We start from the raw sequence: 21,913 nt of genomic DNA, 5'->3' as shown, positions 1-21,913 counted from the left end.
CACCTCTTTCACCCATTTCAGAGATTTCATGAAAACGTGACCCGTTTTCAAGCAGGGATCATGTTATTTTCAATCTCACCCTCCCCCGCGTCAATAAAAAGGAGACTCTCCCTCCATTCGTAATCATTCCTAAACACACTTCTCTCTTGAACATCATCCTTCCACTTTACAATATTTATCTCTTTCAATTTTCTTCCCCGCTTTAGTGTTCCAAATTTTCATCGCTAATATTTATTCTTGTTTGAGGTATTCTTGAGTCTTCAGTTATGCGATAACGCTTCAAGACACACACATTTTATATATCATGCTAAGATGGGACCACTACCTCTATAACCTATCCCGTGGAAGTCGAGTTTCGGGGTGACGTTGCTTTATACAGTTACGAGTGAAAGTCTACGTGGAGATCTCCATCAACGGCTGTTATGAGGTTATGGATTGGAGTATAACTGGGGAGCTAGTCCATAGTCTTCATGCGAGAACAAGCTCAAACTTTTTGGATACCTGGAGATATTGCCTTATAAATACCATACAAAATTTTGAAGGCATAATCATAGAGAAAAACTGTGAGGCTTCCCGTTATAATCGACATAATTTTTTTCTCCATTTATATGCGATCGATATCTTTAACATTCCTTATTATTCAAAGGTCGACACCACCATAGACACAAGAGGACTCTCAGGTGGGGAGCGGTTGTTTCGGTCGATTAAAGGTGATGCTCCTTTCTGGGTGACTGTTGCCGAGTCGACCCAAGTTTAACATCTACTTTCGACATCCACTCTCCTACTAAAAACCCTTTTGTGTCCACTTCGATGTCAACCTTCAGATAAGAATGAAAGGTTAAAGATACTGGCTACTTGACAATAGATAAAACAATTACGTTGATTACACCAGAAAGCCCTTCATTTTTCCCTATTATTATGACATCAATCTTACGTATGGTATAAATAAGGCATCATTTACGGGTATCCAAAAAGCTTGAACTCATGGCAGCATAACGATCATCGACTGGCCCCCAGTTACACTTGAACCCGTGACCACATAACGACCGCCGACTAAAACCTCAACTTAGACTTCGACCTGTGACCGTAACAAGCACTGTCACCCCGAAACCTGACTTCCATGAGATGGGTTTATGAGGTTATGTTCCTATCCCAGTATGACATATGAAATGTATGTGTTCTGAGACGCATTATTGCATCCCCGACTCCTTAAATCTACTTATAAACTTTCACGGTTTCACCTCTAAAACCATAAATAATAAAAACCCTAATTCCTAAAAAAAACCAAAATAAAAATTTAGGAGAAAGTGTGTGAAAGCGCGCCCAGCCAAAAATAGCTTTGAAAAAAACGACCTAAAAGGCCAATTAAAATAAATCAGCATATACTCACAATTTAACCTTTTTATTTGTGATATTATTTTTTGGGGTTTTGTGTTCTAATGGATTGATTAGCTTTTGTGATTTTTCTTGCTTTCATTTCATAAGTTTAGTTATCTTGGAATTGAAGGTTGTTGATGGCTAAAGAAATTGGTTTTCAGACTTTAGAGGTAATAACACTAGGCAATGTTGTTAGAGGGTAGAAATGTTCCTAAATTTCTTTTCAAAACAATCCAAAAATGTTGAATGAACCCAACTCAAAAATAAAATTTAAATTGATTCATTGCAAAAGGGTTGTTTATTACCAAGAAATGCTAAAAAAATTTTGATGAAATTAAAGCTTAGATTAGATTAAAAGAATGTGAAAGATGAATTTGAAGAAATTTAAAAGAAAAAAGAATTAATATGCTTTAAGTGGAAGCAAAAACACACTCTCGTCTGGTTTCTCCAAATAAAAAATTCCATTTTTAATTTATTTTAGTTAAAAATAACAAGTTTTAAAGAATAGAAAGAACTTTTTGGTTATTTGATCTTAGGTCCCTAGTACATTATTTTAATTAAAATTCTAACACAAAGTGACATGTGGTATCCTATGTTTGGGCCATGTGTCTTGATAAATCTAAATTAATATCGTTAGTTAAAGGCACCATATTACTAAACGACGTTAAGGTTTAGATAAAAAATCGATTTCTTGAAGTTAAGATACCACATTAGAAGATATGTCAAAGTTTAGATACTAAATATGTCATTATCTCTTTAAACAAGAATAATATAATATATATAGCATTTATGAATCACCTTATTTAAATCCAAATAATCACCGAAAAATAAATTAAATATATTTTGTAAATATTTAGAAATTTTCATTTTTCAAATTATAATTATTGAATTTTAGCTCATTGGCATCATTGTACTGAATGTGAACATAGTTGAGCCCACATTATCTCCGACTTATGAGCGAGGGAAACTATGGGTAGAATATTATTCAACATCTGGCATAATATTATTTATATATGCTATAGCTAAAACATAGAAAGTTTGAGTTATAAATCACTTCTCTTATTCACAAGTAGTATTATTGGCTGTTCGACACATCTTATATTACGGCTGTGTTCTCCAATGCTTCTCAGATGAGCTTTTTCATTAAAAAGTGTTTTTCCCTAAAAAGCAATAAAGAACAGACGTTAGTGTAAAAAAAATTAACTTTAGTGTAAAAAAAATTTAACTTATTTTAAGTGCTTTTTCACAGATGAAAAAGCAGAAATATTTAGATTTTTTCAGCCCAAAAGTGCTTTTGGCTGGTATTTTACTTTTTTAACCTTACTATTTCTTCTTCTTCCAAATTTAATAAATAATTAATATTAATTACTTAGAAATATTTAAAATTAATATTATATATTAAAATATTAACTAATTTGAACATTATTTAAATACATATTTGTTACTTTATAATATCATGTCTAAAATGAACATTTTATTTCTCAAAAGCACTTTTTGACAACAATATTAAACACTCAAATTTTTCAAAAGCATCTCTCAAAAGCACTTCTCAAAAGCACTTTTCAAAAGCATTGCCAAACTAGCCCAACATTTATATTTCCCAATCTATCAAATCTATTGATAAATCTTTACTAACAATCTTTTTCTCGATATTACATTTTCCTCGATTACTTCAGACTTCTAGAAAACATATCGGTCAAGGTAAGTATTGATTAATATTACCATATTGTTATTAATTAATTCTTTATATTCATTTTAATAGTAACATTAAATGGCTAATTTATAGAAATATGCTCAAAATAAAAATTTAAGAAATTATGTTTTTTTTTTAAATTGATCGATTTATGCAGTGAAAACGTACCCCTATAGGGCGCGTCTTTCTTTCAACGATAACTTTTCTAACGACTACAAGGGGTCCAATAGTCATAATTTTCCCTATATAAACCCCTGTAAACTTTATTCTTTTTAACTCAATACTCAATCGTCAATCTTAAATTCTCAATTCTCAATCCTCAATCCTCAATTCTCAAATCCCAATTCTCAATTATTATTTTTAAATCTTTCTCTGAATCTTATTCTCTTCGAATTTTTTATTCCTTATAATTTGTAAAATGGCAAATCAACTTATTCATTTGGATGTCAAGCATATCTTCGACGTTCAATTACAAATGGTAAGAAAATATTATTAAATTATTTAATTTTAAATAGTTAATTAATTCTATTAACATTATTAATTTTTTTATGTTTATATACTTAGGCCGAAGATTAAATTTTGGAGACGTACATTAACAATTTAAGCGAAGGGGCATCGGATGTCATTTATGGACAGTTGTGAGGTGCAGAATTTTTATACATGGCTTGCATGCTCGGGGGACTAAATTGGATCCCCTACTTATCAGTGCTTTGGTTGAAAGATGGAGGCTGGAGACACACACATTCTATCTTTCCTACGGTGAGTGTATAATTACACTCGAGGACGTTAGTTTACAACTTAGTCTACCAGTCGATGGGGAACTTGTTACGAGGCCAGTGCTTTGTGCCAATTGGAGTGCAACAAGCCAGCAAACAGTAGGGAAGGTGCTTAACAAGTTTGGGGCAGCCGAATCGAGATGAGATGGTGGAGGACAACTTCAAAACTATCGAGGCTTCCACGAGGGACATTGAAAAAGAACAATTTGCACGTGCATTCATCTTAAGGTTGATCGAAGGTTTGCTCATGCCAGATAAATCTCAAAATCTGGTATACTTAAGGTAGCTACTACTACTAGCTTACTTGAAAGAAGCGAGACTACTTAGTTGGGGATCAGCAGTGCTAGCAACATTGTACCGAGAAATGTGTCGAGTGACAAAACCAGAAAAAAGTTAAAATCAACGGTTGCATGCTCCTTCTTCAATCGTGGGCATTATATCGACTACCATTTTTACACCTCCGAGTGAACCCCCTTTATGAATTTTCACTCATAATATGGTAAAATTCATTTGATAATATCATTATCGTTTTAAATTTTCATTGTTATAATTTTGAAATAACATATTATTTGAATAGGTGGAATAACCTCACGAGACACAGCAGTATGCAGCCCGAGCTCGAGGATATTTGGCTAGCTTTAGATCAACAAACTGAAGAGGAGGTTGGTTTATGAATTTCAAAGTTATCAATTTTTTATTCCAACATTTTAAATTAAATATTAGGAATGTGCTAAAATTTATAAATTCCTACTGCAATTTGTATGGATGTCATATGTGGACCCGAGGATTCAAAAATGTGTCTCAACTGAATTTTTGTTAATCTCAACATTCGGCACGTCAAAGTGCCATTGATTGTTTTTACAATGGTCGAGATGCACGACCCTAACCAAGTGATGCGACAACTCGGGTGTACATAACATATTCCGCTGCCACCCCAAAAGCTCGATGACCTACACAATATTAACTTGCGAGGGAGACTCGAGGAAGACTGGCCAACATTCGGTAAAAAGTATATTGATATTTGGCAACATAGGTACAACTACTTACCAACGCGTGAACCATTTCTTAAATCGGAGTTGGCGACATCTTCAGATTACATAGATTGATTCAGGCATAACAACAAGCTGTATCTACTACCGACTACAAAAAGGAGTAGACAACGTCGTCATAGGAAGCCAAGACGAAAACCCATCAATCTTAGGTTGGGAGAACAAGTTGTGAGGGATCAACATCTGCTCCAGCTCTACACTAAGACCCGATTTTCATGCAACCTCCCAGTCAGTCTGGTTCATATTACACGTCGATGTTGCCAGCAACACTGACACATCTAATATCATTGATAATTCCTATATTTTATTCACAACTAGCCTATACGACACTAAATAATTATCCGTCGATAATGTCGCAAACATCCCTAGCATGGTTTTTTTACCGAGGTAGGTCATCCTCGCAATCATCAACTCATATAGGGGGATGTATGATAAGCGGATAAGACCTAGGCGCAGTCAACCACGGAGGAAATATATGAATATGGTGATCAATATGGATGTGCACGTGAAGATGAAAACGAATTCAATGAGGTGCCACCAACCTAAATGGTGCGACAGAACCCTAGGCATGCCTAACACCCACCTGGTTGACAGCACACATTCGAAATTGATTGCAAGAGTGATAAGGATGATTGCAAGAGTGATAAGCTTGATTATGTAACTATTTATTCTTATTTCATAATAGAAATTGATTGCAAAAGTGATGAGAATGATGATGACGATGTTTCTTCAATTTTCTAATTGTTGACAATTTAATTTAGCTTGCGATTTATATCTTGTTATAAAATTAAATATGTTGATTGGCTGATATATAGATATTTTGGTTGGTTGATTACATTTTATATGTTGTTTTTGTGTTAATTTGGTGTTGTTTTATTGTTGTTTCGTAGTTGTTTATTATGTTGTTTCACGCCATTTTAATATTATTTGTCTTCCATTTTAATATTATTTGGATATTATAGAACTTTGTTTTATTATTAATTTTTCTACTATTTTAGTTGTAACTATCTTAATATAAAGAATTTTTTGTATTTTCAATTTGTTTGTTGTTTCAAGAATTGTTTTAATATCACTTTTAATTTGTTTGTTATTTTAATGTTGTTTTAATGTTTTTAAGTGTATTTGATATATTATATTTTAAAAAATGTTTATATAATAAAATAATCTAAAAAAATTAATATGGTTTGGGCCGAGTCGGGCTCGGGCTTAACTATTATAATTTGAGTCGGGCTTGGGCAAATTTTTAGGCCTATTTTTTGAATCGGGCTGAGCTTGGGCCTAGAAAACGAGTCTAAAATTTTGTTGAGGCTTGGTCCGGCCCATGATCACCTATAATACCAGCTACAACACATCTATGTGGAGCGGTAAACTTCCTGATAGTCCAAATCGTCGACTTCTTCCTCACAGATGTTGAGATTTTCCATTAACATCCTGTTCCACGCATTGCGCACTTTGCCTCATATTTCTCGGATCGGGAGCGTGTAATAGTGAAGTTGACGTCACACTGTATGCTATACCACTTGACTACAGCTACAAAAGCATATTTGGAATTAAACTTCATCCCAACCTCTAAGTGGCCGAAACTTGTTGACGATGTCGCATACCCTGATCTTCTATAAGGGAGGTCTGGGAATTCTAAACTACCTGCAGCAGCAAGATCAACAGTACGTATGTGGGGTGAGGGTTCATACACCATGAAACTCGGATCATCCCATCAAGCAATGTTTGAAACTTCACTATCAGAACCACCATATTCTGGTTTAGTAGGAATGGGATCTAGTTTTGAAATTATTGCAACTTCCGCACCATTCAGTCTGGACTCCTCTACTAGGTCATTATTGGTTTCAGACTCCTTTTTGTTCTCTTTATTATCTTGTCCCTCTTCATTCTCTTCATTCTCCTCTCCTTCGTTATCAACCCCGGTTGCAAGTCCAGAGTTGGATGTTCTTTTGTTGATCAAGGTTGTCGAGAGTAGATCAATCATTCTTGTAAATCTGATGTCAATCCCAAAATCACTCTTATTTGGTCGACCGTAGTAACTTTATGGTATACCTGTGTGAGTGTTACCGGGGTTGAACATCAACGTGCTAAAGTTAAAATCAAATGCACTGACAGAATACCATGCTAGTGTCTCATAGGCCCAGTGACCAAATACGCCCAACTATCCCCCAAAGTTGTAATTAAAGGGCGAATCGATAAATGCCTCGCCATTTATGATGTTTTCGGGGTGTCTTGGTAGGAGCTTTTTAGTAATGATGTGAATCCATCACACAATCGTGTGGTCAGACTTTCTACTTCTTAATCTAGCAAGGAATTTGGCAGATAAGGTGTAATCGAGCTCGGGCCACCTTCGTCCTCTTCGAAGAAGTCAACATATAAATCTAGTACAACATTCCCACTAGAGTAATGAGATCCGATCACCGTCTCCAGCTCATTGACCCTTGTAATCTCAAAAATGGCATTTCTAACGGGGTTCAATGATGTTAGATATCTACATTTCAAGCTCAAGATTCTTTTCTGAATCCCCACTTTGCGCCTAATCCTTGTCCGAAACTCTTTTAACGTTATGCTCCAGTTGAAAGCTAGATTTTCATATTGAGCTGATACAAATACAAGCCTAGTTGCGGTCTCACAAATTTGACCGTTGTAATGGATAACAACTCTAAATTGTCTACTCATCTTGAACCAAATAGTCTGTTTCACATGTTTAAAATTGAGAAAATAGTAAAAAGCATAGTTCTCACCACCAAATTAAAAGACCTACACATAATTTAATGAATTACCTTTACTTGGACAATAACGTAGGTATAAAATTTAAGTTTTTCACGACAACCCTCTTCTCCTAATGCCAAGAATCCTTATGGAAACAATCTACTTGAAAGGTTGATATGGAAACTCAATGGAATGTATTGAGTTTATTTTATAGAACTCATACCCCGAGGCATATCAAACGATTCCAACAACATATGCCTCGGGCATCACGAGTTTTTGAGATATATAGTTAAAGTTGAAATTTGTGAGGGAGAAAACGTTCCCTTGCAACGACGTTTTTCAACAAGGCAGCAATGTATGAAATTTATACCAAGAATCTCGGGTTGTAAGAGGCTCATAGGCAGAAACAATCAAGTTGAGTGGGGGTTGAAACCCTTAGAGAGAAAATGCCCCCAACTTGATTTCTTATGCCTCTGATCCCTTACAATCCAAGATTTCTAGGATAAATTTCATGCATTGCAACCCTGGATTCACGGGATAAATTGAAAATTTTACCTTTTTACCCCGCCCCATCACCTATATAAATGGTTGTTCTCATCCCCTACTCCAACATATATTAGCCTTCTTTAAATTGTTTTCTTTTTCTTTTTCTTGTATGTTGAAATTTCTGGGTTTGAAAATTTATTTCTCTCTGGCTTTGAGGCAATCATAGTATAGTTATAAGTTGTGTTTGGGTTTACGGTGATGTCATAGAGCTTGGTAACCTACAAATTTCACATGTCGTGTGAGTATGGAGCCATCACCTAAGAAGTCGGGATCGTATTACAACTCGAGGTCCAAGTTGATAGTGATTATACCGTCTCAAGTTGAAGTGTAACTAAGGCTTCAAATTTACAAAGGTTATGTTGTCAAAGGATGGAACATAACTGGGGCCCTAATTGACAATGATTATGCGAGCACGACAATGAGTTTCCTCTCGTCAAATGAGCATGCTTTATAAAATCCATACAGAAGTGTGAGGAAGAAAAACACAGGGGTTGTAACACTAGACGTTATGTCCAAATCTAGAAGGTTACATTAATAAATTGAAACTTTAGTCATTTGTTTTCAAAACGTATCTTATTTCGAAACCAAAAATTGTAGATTTTACAAAACTCGCCACAAGTTTTTGGTAGGAGAATTTGTCATTCGTAAAATGTTCAAGTGAAACTTTGAAACATATGCTTATAAAACTTGATTTTTATAAAATCATCACGCTTTAATTACTTGCTTTGTAAAACACATAATCCCAATTAAAACTTTGCAGCAGAAAATTTTTTAGAGTTGTTTAACTTTCGACATCGCAAATGGCGCCTTCAAACACTGGCTCAAATACCAACTATCACGAGGCTAGAACTTTAGTTTGGCAAACCACGCGGCCCTAGGCAAGTTCTCTATTTCAAATGTACCTAAGTTAGCTTAGCTCTTGAAAGATGAGAAATCTCCCGAAAATTCTCTAAGGTAGCAAAAAGTACAGCGAAAGCAACTTGAAAATATAGAGCAACGAGACAATTGAAAAGTCGTAAGAAAGTGATGCACACAAGATGCTTGAGTAAATGTTCTCAATATATTCTTTAACTCGGAAAGAATGAAGTACAATGGATTCAATGGGATTAATAAAAATGAAGGGGGAGGCATCTATTTATAATTGAGCTCCCCCAGATCCAACGGTACAAATTGAGTTGCATCAGTAGTCGAGATTAGAGCCTATCTACAATTGAAAGTCCTAAGGGATTTAAACTTTATATATTTTTATCCTTTAAGATTTACACTATTTACTCTGGTAACTCTAGTTTTACTAGAGTTTTTCACTGCGCCGCCAAAGTTTCAAGTAGATGAGCTTCTCCATGGGTTCCATGAATTAGGCTAGTCCAAGTGGGTTAAATGAGCCCCATTTAATAAGTTGACCTCTATGGAACATTTTGTGCGCAACGATTACGAGCTTTGATCCGCAGTCCGTGACAATTGCATCAACCAAGACCACATCTATAAGGGTAAGACATAGGTCCCACATAATCACGTCTTAGGCAAGGCCATTGTATAACATTCCCTTCGACTTAAGGGCAATTGTTATGCCAACACCTCATGAGCTCGCAGCACAGCACTTTAACCTCACGAGATACTTCACGAGCTGGGGTTGCCTACGAGAACAAAATCCTTTTGAGGTCCTCCATCTTGCAAACCCACGGCAAGGTGAGCACCTACTATGGGTACCACACCTTTGACAGAGGCATTATACTTATCATCTGTATATCGTGTTTGCTCATTGTCCTGACCTGACAACCCACACCTAAAAGAAATTGATGTTAATAAGTCAACAAAGCCTTAGGGAATATGATACCAATAAGAAAATGGCATATGACACCTTGAGAAGGACCAGTGGTTTCCTTTATAAGATCTCTAGAGCTAAAAAATCTCTCTCTCCTCTCTTTCTCAACTACTTGTCTTCCACCCTAGAACTCATAATACGCTCTACAAGTCTTTACCCACTCGTTAAATTGTCATCAACCAAGGCAATCCCAATATCAACAAATCTAAAATTAAGATAACTAAAGTGACAAAATTTATAATAAAAAAATCAAAATAGAAGTCTCCTCAAACTTGAATGATTATAACTTTTCAATCCTTTAACCTAAAAATTCCACTTTAAATATTTTAAAAAAATATAAAATTATAAAAATTTTATCCAACAATAAAGTAAGCTGTTTTCGCAGAGTGACCAAACAAAGAGTTCTTTCCGCAAAGTGAGTAAACAATAGTTTAAAAGAAAAATAAAACATAAAATTACAACTTTTTTGTAGGATCAATAGAATAAGTAACCGAATCGGAGGCTTTTTAGTTTTTACATTTTCATTCTCAAGAGTGACCACCACACCATTAATAATTGCGTTGAAATGAATGAATCAAAATTTAAAAAACTTGGAAGCCAATTGCTGACAACTGTTGACCAAACATACCTTCTTTGAGAAGAGAAGATCAAAGCAACTCTCTCTCTCCATTTCTTTGCCTGAAAGGCTGAAACAACAAGATTCAAACTTAGGAAGTTGTTAGCAGTTGTTGGGTCATTCTCATTTCTGAATAACGAAGAGATGGTGAAGCTCAATCCCAACTGGGAACTCAAAAACTGCTGTAACCATGAACAAGTTGTCTTTCTTGTCACCGTAGCTGTCTGCACTGTTGTTATACTTGCGGTACTCTCTACCCTTTTCCAAATCTCTTGGGTTAATTTGCTCTACTTAAGAGTAGGAAACATTGGGTGATTTGAAGTAAAGCTGTTAGTGGTTTACTTAGTACATTACTAAAAGCAGATGGGTATTTATTTGTTGGTTGCATTTAATTTGCATGTTGGATTTGTTTAAAGCTAAGCCTGCTTCTGGTAATTGGAGTCAATGTGTCTGGGGTTCGTACTTCAATGCCTAAAACCCCTTCCCTATCCTTAGATTGCTGCATCCTTTGTACAAAAGGAAGGCTATAATTTTAGGGTTAAGGGATTAGATTTCACTTTTTTTCTTTTTGGGGTTCAATGATTAGATTTCATTTGGCAAAAAGAATAAATTTCAAGAACAAAAATATATTGATTTTAATGTATGGTGCTTCTAACTTGGTAATTTAGATACAAAATATAGATTTCAGTTCATCCTGTTCCAAGTTGTGCTAAAGCTGAGCCAATTTCAGATGTGAAATTGACTGATCAAACGTTATTGGTTTATGACAGAAGAGGGTTTATTGAACCTATATAAATTATCTTGTAATTATTTTTTACCTAAAATTCAGTCATGTGGAAAGACTTTTACTCTGATTGCAAATGACTATTATGCTGATTAGATGTCTTATTGACTGCTATTAGAATTTGGATTTGAATTTTTGAAAGTAGTGTATATTGAGTAGCAAACTATGAAATCCATGGATGTGTTAGATGTCTATTTAGTAACGAATTTGAAATTCTTAAAATATTTTAGTTCTTAAAATATTTTTAGATTTAACAACTCTATATTCTTTTACTTTTCCAATATATATTATATTGAATCTCAACTAAATTGTCCATAATATATGTATTTCATTCTTACCATTTACATAATAAATGAAATCCAAATTTCCAATTCCATGTTCCCAAAGGGAGCATTAAATTTTTTATTTGATCTTCGTAGCTGTGGAGGACGATACTACTGAGACCTTTCAAGCTTGTAACTGTATTCCTTCACGAGGCTAGCCATGCTATTGCTTGTAAACTCACATGTGGTCATGTAAGTATTTCTTTCTACTCCGACATGCCGTCTTGAGAATTTACTTCGACATTTTTTTTTGTGACTGTTAGATAAATGCTTTGGATGGCAATGTAGCACTTTAATGACTCTAGAAGATTAGATAGAGATAAATTTGAATGAGGTAGAGGAAACATGACAAGACAAGCTAAGCTTTTTCTCATGTTTTCATATAACGGTTTGATTTAATAGGACAGCTAGTTCCTTTTAGCTTTCTGAAGACAGGATTACTAAAATGATAAGGGTAATATAACTCGTACACACTGCACTTAGGATCAGTGCTTAACAGAATATAGGTCCATCAGTTCCATTTCTAAGTGTAACCACAGTTCTATCTAAACTACTTATTTGGTGCATCTTGAAGTGCTTTATTGATAGCATAACCTTGAAGTGTGCTCTTCTATGTATAATCTAATTTCTAAGGAATTGATATCCAGGTGGAAGGGATCCAGGTTCATGCAGATGAAGGTGGAACAACTCAAACACGTGGTGGCATATACTGGCTAATTTTGCCGGCTGGATGTACGTTCTTAGTTCCTTTACTGCTTGCTTACACAACAGATACAGACCCACACCTTTATAAATGCATAATTATGTCGAGATTTAGTTGAACTACAGCCTTTTGATATTTTTCTTTGGTGAATTGTCTTACTCATCCATTTATTAACATGTTGGTGCATGCTGTTGTGCATGTAAATTTATTTAAAACCTTTGTGTTATGTTTGGTTGGAGTATTATTTTCTCTACTTGTTTTTGTCATTGGTTACCTATAAACTAATTGCAATTAGTAATTTTTAGCCACTCACATGACTTGTTTATGGTAAAGAGGATGAAAACTTTTCGCTTATATTTCCCCACACAAGGTTGCCTGTGTTGTTGTCAGAACTAATCCTTGTTGTCATCCTTCAGATCTCGGTTCATCATTCTGGGGAATGGTTTTGATTCTAGCATCAACAAATCTTTTGACTGCAAGAATTGCTGCGGGATGTTTTGTCGCAGCTCTACTTATTGTACTCTGTGTAGCTAAAAATGTAAGTATTCATGAACACCTAGAATGACCTTATCTTGGTAGGCTTTTTTCTTCTTTTTAAATGTTTCGTTGGTAAATCAAAGGTGCTAGAATTCAAAGCTAAAGTTCAAGGGATAAAAGGGAGCCAAAACCACATTCATACTGTTTATTGAGACATTCCTTCACACTATTACTGTTTCATGTATGTATGGTTCTTTATTATCTTTTATGTTGTTTTGGCAGTGGACACTAAGGGGGCTTTGTATTGGTATGTCTTTGGTAGCTTGAATAAATATGGCTTGATATACCATCTGAGTAATGTCAATCCCTATTGATTGAGATGTCAGGGTTTGTCCTTTTCCTTGGTGTTGTTTGGATTCTTCAAGAAACAACAAAGATTCGCATACTTCGGTATATTATTCTGTTCATTGGTAAATGAATCTCTTGTTCTCATTCTGAACTTCCTTCTATTTCTTACGAACGTGACTACGATTCCCTTTTTTCTTTTACCCCCCATTTTAGTGTGATCAACAAATGTCCTATGCCTTTGATGCAGGTATAATGAACAGCTTGTTTTCAGTGTATGGTAAGATTTTTGGAGCAAGAAACACAGAATCTGATCGGTGAAGTACTATGGAGGTCTTTGTACTAGGAGTTAGATTGCATTTTGCTTCCTTTATTCAAAAAAGGGGCAAATTAATCCTTGTACGATAGATCAAAGAGCAAATTGGTTTTCTGTTATAAATTTCATCCATTTTTACTATTAAAAACCGATCCTTTGATCTAACGTATCAAGTGTAACTGTTTGGTTATTTTGTAATAGATTTGGATGATACTTTTAACAATAAAGGGCCAGTTTGTTCTTTGATCTAATGGACAGGGACTAGTATACCCATTTTTTGAGTAAGTGAAGTAAAATGCAATCTGACTTCTAGTATAGGGGGTCTTCATGGTACTTTTACCAATCTGATCTGATGATTCTAATCTGTTACATAATGTTCTGATTTCATATGAAATATGGTTGCTGCTACAGATATATACGACGACCTCATATCTCGTAGAGTTCATTCTAGTGATGCCGAAAAATTCGCAGAAGTATGTCCTTGTCCTTGCAATGGAGTCGGATGGGGTGTGATCTGGTGAGAATATAATGAAATAAAATTTGAAAACATGCATGTATTTGTTGAAAATATTCACAAAAAGAAAAGTAATATGTGATGGCAGGGGGTTAATATCATTGGTGTTTCTTTGTGGTGCAATGTATATTGGACTTGTAATATTGTCTTGAGTTGAGGTAAACTTTGCTTCCATAGTCTCTTTGATTTTCAACTCTCGGAATTCTGTAGGGACTAAAATTCTTTCTTTTTGTTTGTTTCTTGCACAGGAAGTAAGTGAAGAAACAAGGGCAAGTTTGGTTTTTCTTCGACAATTTGATCATCATTCAATGTTTTATTTACACACATATTAAAAGCTGACCTTCTCATCACACACACCTCAATTAATCATCCATTTTTATTCCACCACAATTAAAATTTACAACTGTTGTGTGCACTCAAATGTCTCCAAGAGCCACTCATAACATGCTCTCATTTTCTCTTGCTATTATATTTGGAATCATGTTTATATATATCGTTTTTAAGACTTGCATTAATTGGAACAGTGGAATACAATCATAGACTACCATTTTATTATAGCTTTCTATAATTTCACCTCAGATTTTCGTAAAATTAGTTAATATACTTTAAGGAAAAAAAACCTTAAACTAGTTTTATAGTTAAATAAACCTTAAACCTATGACTTTTAACGATATAAGCCCTTAATTTTAATGTTGAAAATAAATATTTTTGAATTTTAGGCACTTACCTTAATGTAATAGAAATTCTACACACTTTAACATCAACATAAAATTTAAAAGACTAAGCAATTAATTGTGATATGTATATAAACACTTTTAAAAATATTATTTTATTTATTATTTAATAAGTTTATCAAATTCACATCAACATTAAATGTAAATCAATTTAAAATTTCAAAATATTTTAATTTTAATATTAAAAGCAATAGTTTCCATGAGTAAAAACAATAAAAACAAGGGTTTTTTGTATATTAACTTAAAATTATTTCTATTCGTAAGTCATAAATTTTAATTAAAATGTTATTTCGTTTAATTTTTACATAAAAATCTATTAATTAGATTTTATTCGAATTAGTTTTATTTATTAATCTCTTTCATCAATTTTGTTTTGGATTTCGATCTCAAAAATATCAGGATAGGTATTTTCTCCTAAAAAATACCATTTACTCAAACACTTACTAATCACTATTAATAACGAATAGCCAAATGACACCAAGTTCAAAAGCCCAACCAGCTATCCTCGTAATGCCTTTGTTTGTATCATTGCACTTCCCTCGAGAGATCAAAGACCTCTAAGCCAATCTTCAAAGAACCTCAAAACCAGAGGATCTGGCCCGGTTCTCCATTGAAAAAAGTGATTTTTTTTAATTTTAAATGTTTTTATTATCGTCATAAATTGTGATGAAAAAAATGATTTTAAAATATTCATTTTATAAAGTAAATAAATTAATTTAGATGATATTAATAATTTAATATGATACATAAAATATGATAAAAATTTAAAATAATAATTCATGATATTTAAATAATTTAATCTAATAACACGATATAAAATAATCTAAAATTTTAATTAGTTAATATAAATAAAATATTTTGAAAATTTTACTATAGCATTTGGATGAAAAAGCTTTCATCGCAATTTTTCATTGCTTTAAACAAGAGCATAAGAATGAGAATAAAATTTGTCAAACAATAATAACCATTTTAAGCTCAATCCTACACCATCCCAATGCATACCACAAACTAAATCATAACAAGGAAATATAATCCATATGACTTTGCTTACCAACTCTTAAAAATGTCAAAATTTTAACCAGAAATAAGGTTTCACAACACTTAAAAAGGACTATCTATGCCTCCGTCACTGGGAACTCAAACACGACATCCTTTCCAGCAAGCTTCCGGTAAACTGCAGAAAACGTCTCAAGCTTGTACTCTGTGTTATTTCGCTCCTTGGGGTCCAAATACACCTGCCCAAAGAGGGTGGCAGAGAATGAAAGAACATTAGCCTTCAAAAAGTTAAAACAAGATGACAGCCACTATGATTAAACAAAACCAATTGAAGTTGAGGACAGCATATTCACAACACCACAATTCTTTCACTCCTAACATTTAGCAATCTAAAGCTAGAATTCGTGTTAGTTAACAATTACAGTGCACAAATGTTGTACCTTCATTATCTTTGATCCATCAATTCTATATCTAGTGCGCTTCCCAACAATCTCAGCAGGTAAGACAACATCTTCTAGCATTGCCTCATGTACAGCAGTCAATGTGCGGCTGCGTGGCCTCTGAACTGCAGAACCTTTCTTTGGAGGCCTTAATATCCTCCGGGTGGCAATAAGAATCACATCCTACAGTATATATAAACCAAGTAAACACTTAAAAACAAGAACAAGTGCATCAATTAAACCAATTGGAAGTAGTCATTATCAATAAGAACTAGAGATTTATGTTAAAGGTTAAGCCAGATGCAAAAGAATTCATGAACACATACATTTATTAAAAGCATAATTAATCTATTATTTCTTGCAGAACAGCAATGTATCAGAGTAGAACGACCCAATGATGAAAGCATCTTATGCAACATATATGAATTTAAAGTTTACTATATTCTGTACTAAATGGTAATGCACTTAAAGAAATTGTAAATTTGAAAACCTAAATAAATTCACATTCAGGCTGGTCTTACTCTAATTGTTTTCATTATACAGAAGGAAGAAATTTGAAAGAGTAGCTTGGTCCTTCACTCACCTTGCCACTGAACTTCTTTTCAAGTTCCCTCACAAGCTTAACATGAACCTTGCGGAAAGCTTTCCTCAATCTATATGGGACATGGATAACAACAGCTTTCCGGCTCCCAGAAACATCAATTTGGCTGCATGTAAACAAATTTATATTAATAATTATGACCGAAAAATACACGAGAGAGCTAACAAGTAATGCATCCCAGTGAGCAATTCTTACACTGCAGAATTAATATAGAGATCTTTAAGGTCACTTTTCAGATCTTGATTGGTATTCTCCAAATCAAAGAATGCCTGCAACAGAAGTAAATGCACATGTAATGAAATCATAACCAGAGCACATTTGCAGGAACTTTTCAAGTGAAGAAAACATAAGAACATTATAAAACCTGCGCAACAGACTCCTCAAATTCTGTTGGTTCAGCATCCTTATCTTTGTGGATCTTCTTCCTTGATGTATACATCTTTGAGATCTGCATGAATGGATAGATAAAAAGTTGAAAGGAATTTGAGGAATTTCAAACAAGTTCAATTACAAATCAGATTGACCAGAAATTCGACCAAATATTATCCATAGGCAAAATTTCACTTAATATTAAAAAAGCTAAGATCCAGCTCTCAGTTTTATTACCCAATTTATGATGTGCAGGACCATGATACCACTTTCAGAAGAAATAACAAGTTGGATGTTTTATAAAGTTCTCATTATGCCAAATTTCAACTTGGAATGCTCTATACCGACTTGGCAACTTATACTAGAACATTGTAGTTAACCAATTACTCTGGCAACCCATCAGTTCTATACTATATTATCAGTAAACTGACATTAATCTTGCTGATTTTAAGTGATTGTTAATTGATTCCCATAGTAAGTTAAATGACAAAAATTTGAGCACACACAAAGCTTAGGATTTTTCACACATTTTATCTCAAAAAGACAACATAGAATTACAAATGTCAAAAACCAAAATCCAAGATTCAAACAAAACTATTAGCTCAGAAAGTAATATATATATATATCGACACACTAACAGATAGAGAACCCTAAAGAACATTATTGAAATCCTAGAAACAGAATTGAATTACTAAAAGTAAACAGCCGAATCAGAATCAGAATCAAAACAGCATTTATTTCCATCTACATTTTTCCACATATAAACAAGCCACAGAAAATTAGCATATCTTGCAACAATCAGAGGAACAAAAAGTCAAAAAGAAAGCTCTGTCACTCTGTTGTTTTATGAGAAAACTGAATATGAAAATAATAAATAAATAACAAAGACATATATCATCATTCTCACTCCTTTTAAGAAATTTTGCGCATTTTCTAGGAAACCAAACAGGTGATTGGAAAATGAAAAGAGGTACCTGAAAGAGAAGCCAAAGGTGGAAGAGATGAGAGACACCAAAGTGAAAGAGGAGGCTCTGTTTTAATTCTCCACCGTGAATAAGAAACCCTAGGGTTTCAGTGGAAGGCTACGATATTTCTTCTACACGTGGACGGATGTGATTCAGTTTGGTTTACATTCGGGCCGGGATTTACATTGTCTGACTTATATGGGCCTTTATAATAAGTATGGATTTGAGCTGTAATGGTTCTTACATTAAGTTTCATTACAAGCTAAAAAAAAAAAAAAAAGTAGAGTTCGGTTTTCTCCAAATTTGAAAGTCCGCCTATTCAAGCTCCTAATAATTCAAGTTTAAAAATTTTGAAAAATTTAATCAATGTAAAAATTTAAATTCGAGATTAATGAACAACTAAACATTTAATTAATATAATTAATATAATTATAAAATAATAACAGAATAGTTATAATAAATATTAATAATTAATACAATTATATTATATTACTTAAAGTAAAAAAAATAAAATAAATTATCATTATTTATTTTATCAAAATATATTCATAAGCATTACATATTTATGTTAAAATTTTATTAATATTAAATTATTTTTATATAAATTATAAAGTGAAATAATATTTTTAAAAATATTAATCGAATATAGAATATTTTTAATACTATAACTAAACATGTATAATAAATATATAAAATTAAAATTATTTAAATCTATAAAATTTAAATTAAATTAATAATATCTATAATAAATTAATTTAATAATATGATAACTAGTGTTATACTTATCACAAATAATTAAACATGATTTATCATGCAATAATAATATCATTACTAATAAATTTAATTTTAAACCATATTTTTAAAAAATTACATTTAATAATATAAATTAGAAATTTTAAAATCTTTTTAACAATTAAAGGAAAAAATAAAATATCCAAATAGAATATATTAATAAAAAATATTTTGCAATTCATAAAGTCATAAAATATATAAATTCGATAATTGTTAATACAATTACATAAAACCAAACCACCATAGGTCCAACTCCCAAGTTCAAAGTATGAGTAACATTCAAAATTTTTACCTATATTATTATCTTTATATTTATTATTAATTTGGATTGGATTTATTTTTATTTAAGTTGGGTTTTGAATAAAGTTTAAATTGGGTTAAGGTTTGGGTTTGATTGGCATTGGGTTTGGGTTTAAATATACACCATATTTAATAGGTGTAAAGTCGATTAATTTGATATAAATAATTTTGAATTTCAAAACTGAAACCAAACCAACAACACCAAATTAACTGATTACCTAACTCGCCCTTAAAATGAACTAAAAAAATTGAATTTACCAACTGATTTAACTGGTTCAATTTAGTCAATTAAATCAGTTTTAATCGCTAACTATGATAGATTTTATGTTTTTACATAATATAATAATATAGTATATTGTTAGAGTTGTGTGACTCAAATTCTAAGAGATTGCTTGCAAGTCAAGTTAAACAAAATATATTTTCTTTCTAGAAGATTTAGTATTTATTAGCATAATATATTTAACATTTATTAGCATAATATATTTGACATTGATTAATTAGGTTTTTTCAACCTATAAATAGATGTAGTCGAAACTCCTCTTATATCATTTGAATTCGACATTCTTGAATTTTCTTCACATCTGCCCGTGGTTTTCCCCCGAAAAGGTTTTCACATAAAATCTGTGTGTTCTATTTTTTCTTTTTCTTTACGATCTTTCTACATTGCCATTATCTACATTCAGTTTTTAACTAATTGGTATCAGAGCTTTTTTCAGGTTGCTTGTTTCGATCACAATAATGACAACAATGAAGTATGACATTTTGCTGTTGGATCGCAACACCAGATTCTCGTTGTGAGAGATAAAGATGCAAGTAGTCCTTACGCAGATAGATTTAGAGGATGTCCTGCTGAAGGTAGATAAGATGCCTTCGACATTAACGGAGGAAGAGAAGAAGTGCAAAGATCGAAAGGCTTTAACGCAATTACATATGCATCTGCCGAATGAAATTCTACAGGATGTGATAAATGAGAAGACCACCGCTACATTATGTGCAAACCTGCAGTAGTTATGCATGTCGAAAACCCTAACTAGCAAGTTGCATATAAAGCAACACATTTATGCACATCGTTTGGATGAAGGTGCGTCTATGCACAAACACTTAACTGTGTTTAAAGAAATTCTCTCGAACCTAGAGTCCATGGAGATTTAATACGATAAAGAAGATTGAGGGTTAATTCTACTTTATTCGTTGCCCCCATCTTATTCAACCTTTAGATATACGATTTTGTATAACAGCAAATATCTCACAGTTGATGAAGTATATGCTTCCTTAACATCATATGACAAGATGAAGCATCTTGTCTCTGGATTTGACTCTCAAGAAGAGGGTCTCATTGTTCGTGGGAGACAAGAACGAAATACTGATGATAATCGTAGGAGGACACAGGAATAAAATCCTTATAGTAAATCTAAGGGTAGATCGATATCTTCAAACAAAGGTAAAACCTATAACTTCTGCAAGAAGAAAGGACACATTATGTCTAAGTGTTATAAGTTGCAGAATAAGATCAAAGGGGAGGCGGCAAATCAAAAGGGAAAACAAGCAACGAATCAAAAGAAAAAACAACCAGAATAATCTGGTAAAGCTGATGTTGTAGAAAACTACAACGATAGTGAATTCCTAGTTACTTTTGCCAACAACCCTAAAGCGAGCGAGAAGTGGATCATTGATTATTGTTGCACATTCTATATGAGTCCTAGTCGAGATTGGTTTACAACATATGGAACAGTGTCTGAAGGTGTTGTTTTGATGGGAAATAATGCTTCATGTAAAATCGCAAGTATTGGCACGATCAAAATTAAGATGTTCGATGGAGTCGTTAGAACACTTAATGGTATACGACATGTACCAGAATTGAAGAGGAATTTGATTTTGTTGAGTAGTCTTGATTCAAAGGGGCACAAGTACATAGCTGAAAGTAGGGTTTTAAAGATTAGTAAGGGTTCCCTTTTTGTGATGAAAGGGTAAAGAAAGACTGCCAAGTTATATGTTTTGCAAGGTTCAACTGTTATCGGTGATGCAGCCATCGCTTCCTCTTCCTTGTCAGATGATGATGTTACTAGACTTTGGTATATGCGTCTAAAGTATATGAGTGAGAACGACATGGTAAAATTTAGCAAAAGAAGACTTCTTGATGGACAAGGTATTAACAAATTGAAGTTCTGTGAGCATTGCGTTTTTGGGAAGCAAAAGAGAGTTTTATTCACTAGAGGAATCCATAACACGAAGGGAACACTGGATTATATTCATTCTGATCTTTGGGGACCATCTAGAGTGCCTTCGAAGGGTGGCACTAATTATATGCTGACGATCATTGATGATTTTTCCAAAAAGGTTTGGGCATTCTTCCTGAAGTAGAAAAGTTATGGGTTTTCTATGTTTAAGACTTGGAAAACTATAATCGAGAAGCAGACAGGAAAACAGATCAAACACCGTCATACAAATAATGGCTTGGAATTTTGTTCTGATGAGTTTAATGAATTGTGCAAATCAGAAGGGATCATAAAACACTTGATAGTAAGTTATACTCCGCAACAAAACGACATTGCAAAATGGATTAATAGAACAATCATGGAAAAAGTTCAATGTATGTTGTCGAATGCTTGTTTACCGAATTTATTTTAGCTGAAGTGGCCTCTACTACATGTTTTTTGATTAAC

The 21,913-nt window shown here is 33.2% G+C and overlaps 2 protein-coding genes across 4 annotated transcripts; one reads left to right on the top strand and one right to left on the bottom strand.

Moving 5' to 3' along the window:
* The first annotated feature begins 10,486 nt into the window (after window positions 1–10,486).
* Window positions 10,487–14,568, top strand: LOC105798670 (hypothetical protein). 3 transcript variants are annotated; one of them, XR_001135263.2, is made up of 10 exons: window positions 10,492–10,837; window positions 11,795–11,890; window positions 12,346–12,430; window positions 12,818–12,939; window positions 13,161–13,185; window positions 13,265–13,348; window positions 13,474–13,503; window positions 13,951–14,056; window positions 14,126–14,211; window positions 14,302–14,568. XR_001135263.2 is itself a non-coding variant. In XM_012628825.2 (10 exons), the coding sequence occupies exons 1-9, from the start codon at window positions 10,736–10,738 to the stop codon at window positions 14,203–14,205; spliced, it is 714 nt and encodes a 237-aa protein (XP_012484279.1). In that variant the 5' UTR covers window positions 10,496–10,735; the 3' UTR covers window positions 14,206–14,211; window positions 14,302–14,568. The 3 variants fall into 3 exon arrangements, 2 of the variants coding, with proteins under 2 accessions (XP_012484281.1, XP_012484279.1); XM_012628825.2 differs by having other exon boundaries at window positions 10,496–10,837; window positions 14,142–14,211; XM_012628827.2 differs by lacking the exon at window positions 13,161–13,185 and having other exon boundaries at window positions 10,487–10,837; window positions 13,265–13,328; window positions 14,142–14,211.
* Window positions 14,569–15,733: 1,165 nt separating this feature from the next.
* LOC105798671 (40S ribosomal protein S7) lies at window positions 15,734–18,302 on the bottom strand. The gene is made up of 6 exons (XM_012628829.2): window positions 18,168–18,302; window positions 17,189–17,272; window positions 17,020–17,093; window positions 16,807–16,930; window positions 16,224–16,406; window positions 15,734–16,022 (listed from the first exon to the last, which is right to left on the bottom strand). Exons 2-6 carry the CDS (start codon window positions 17,261–17,263, stop codon window positions 15,903–15,905), a joined length of 576 nt encoding a protein of 191 aa, XP_012484283.1. The 5' UTR covers window positions 17,264–17,272; window positions 18,168–18,302; the 3' UTR covers window positions 15,734–15,902.
* Window positions 18,303–21,913: the final 3,611 nt, after the last annotated feature.

The sequence above is a fragment of the Gossypium raimondii genome, chromosome 9 (assembly GCF_025698545.1).
Source record: "Gossypium raimondii isolate GPD5lz chromosome 9, ASM2569854v1, whole genome shotgun sequence".
NCBI classification, from domain to species: Eukaryota; Viridiplantae; Streptophyta; class Magnoliopsida; order Malvales; family Malvaceae; genus Gossypium; species Gossypium raimondii.
Note: the sequence above shows the minus strand (reverse complement) of the source record. Positions and strands in the feature narration are given on the sequence as shown.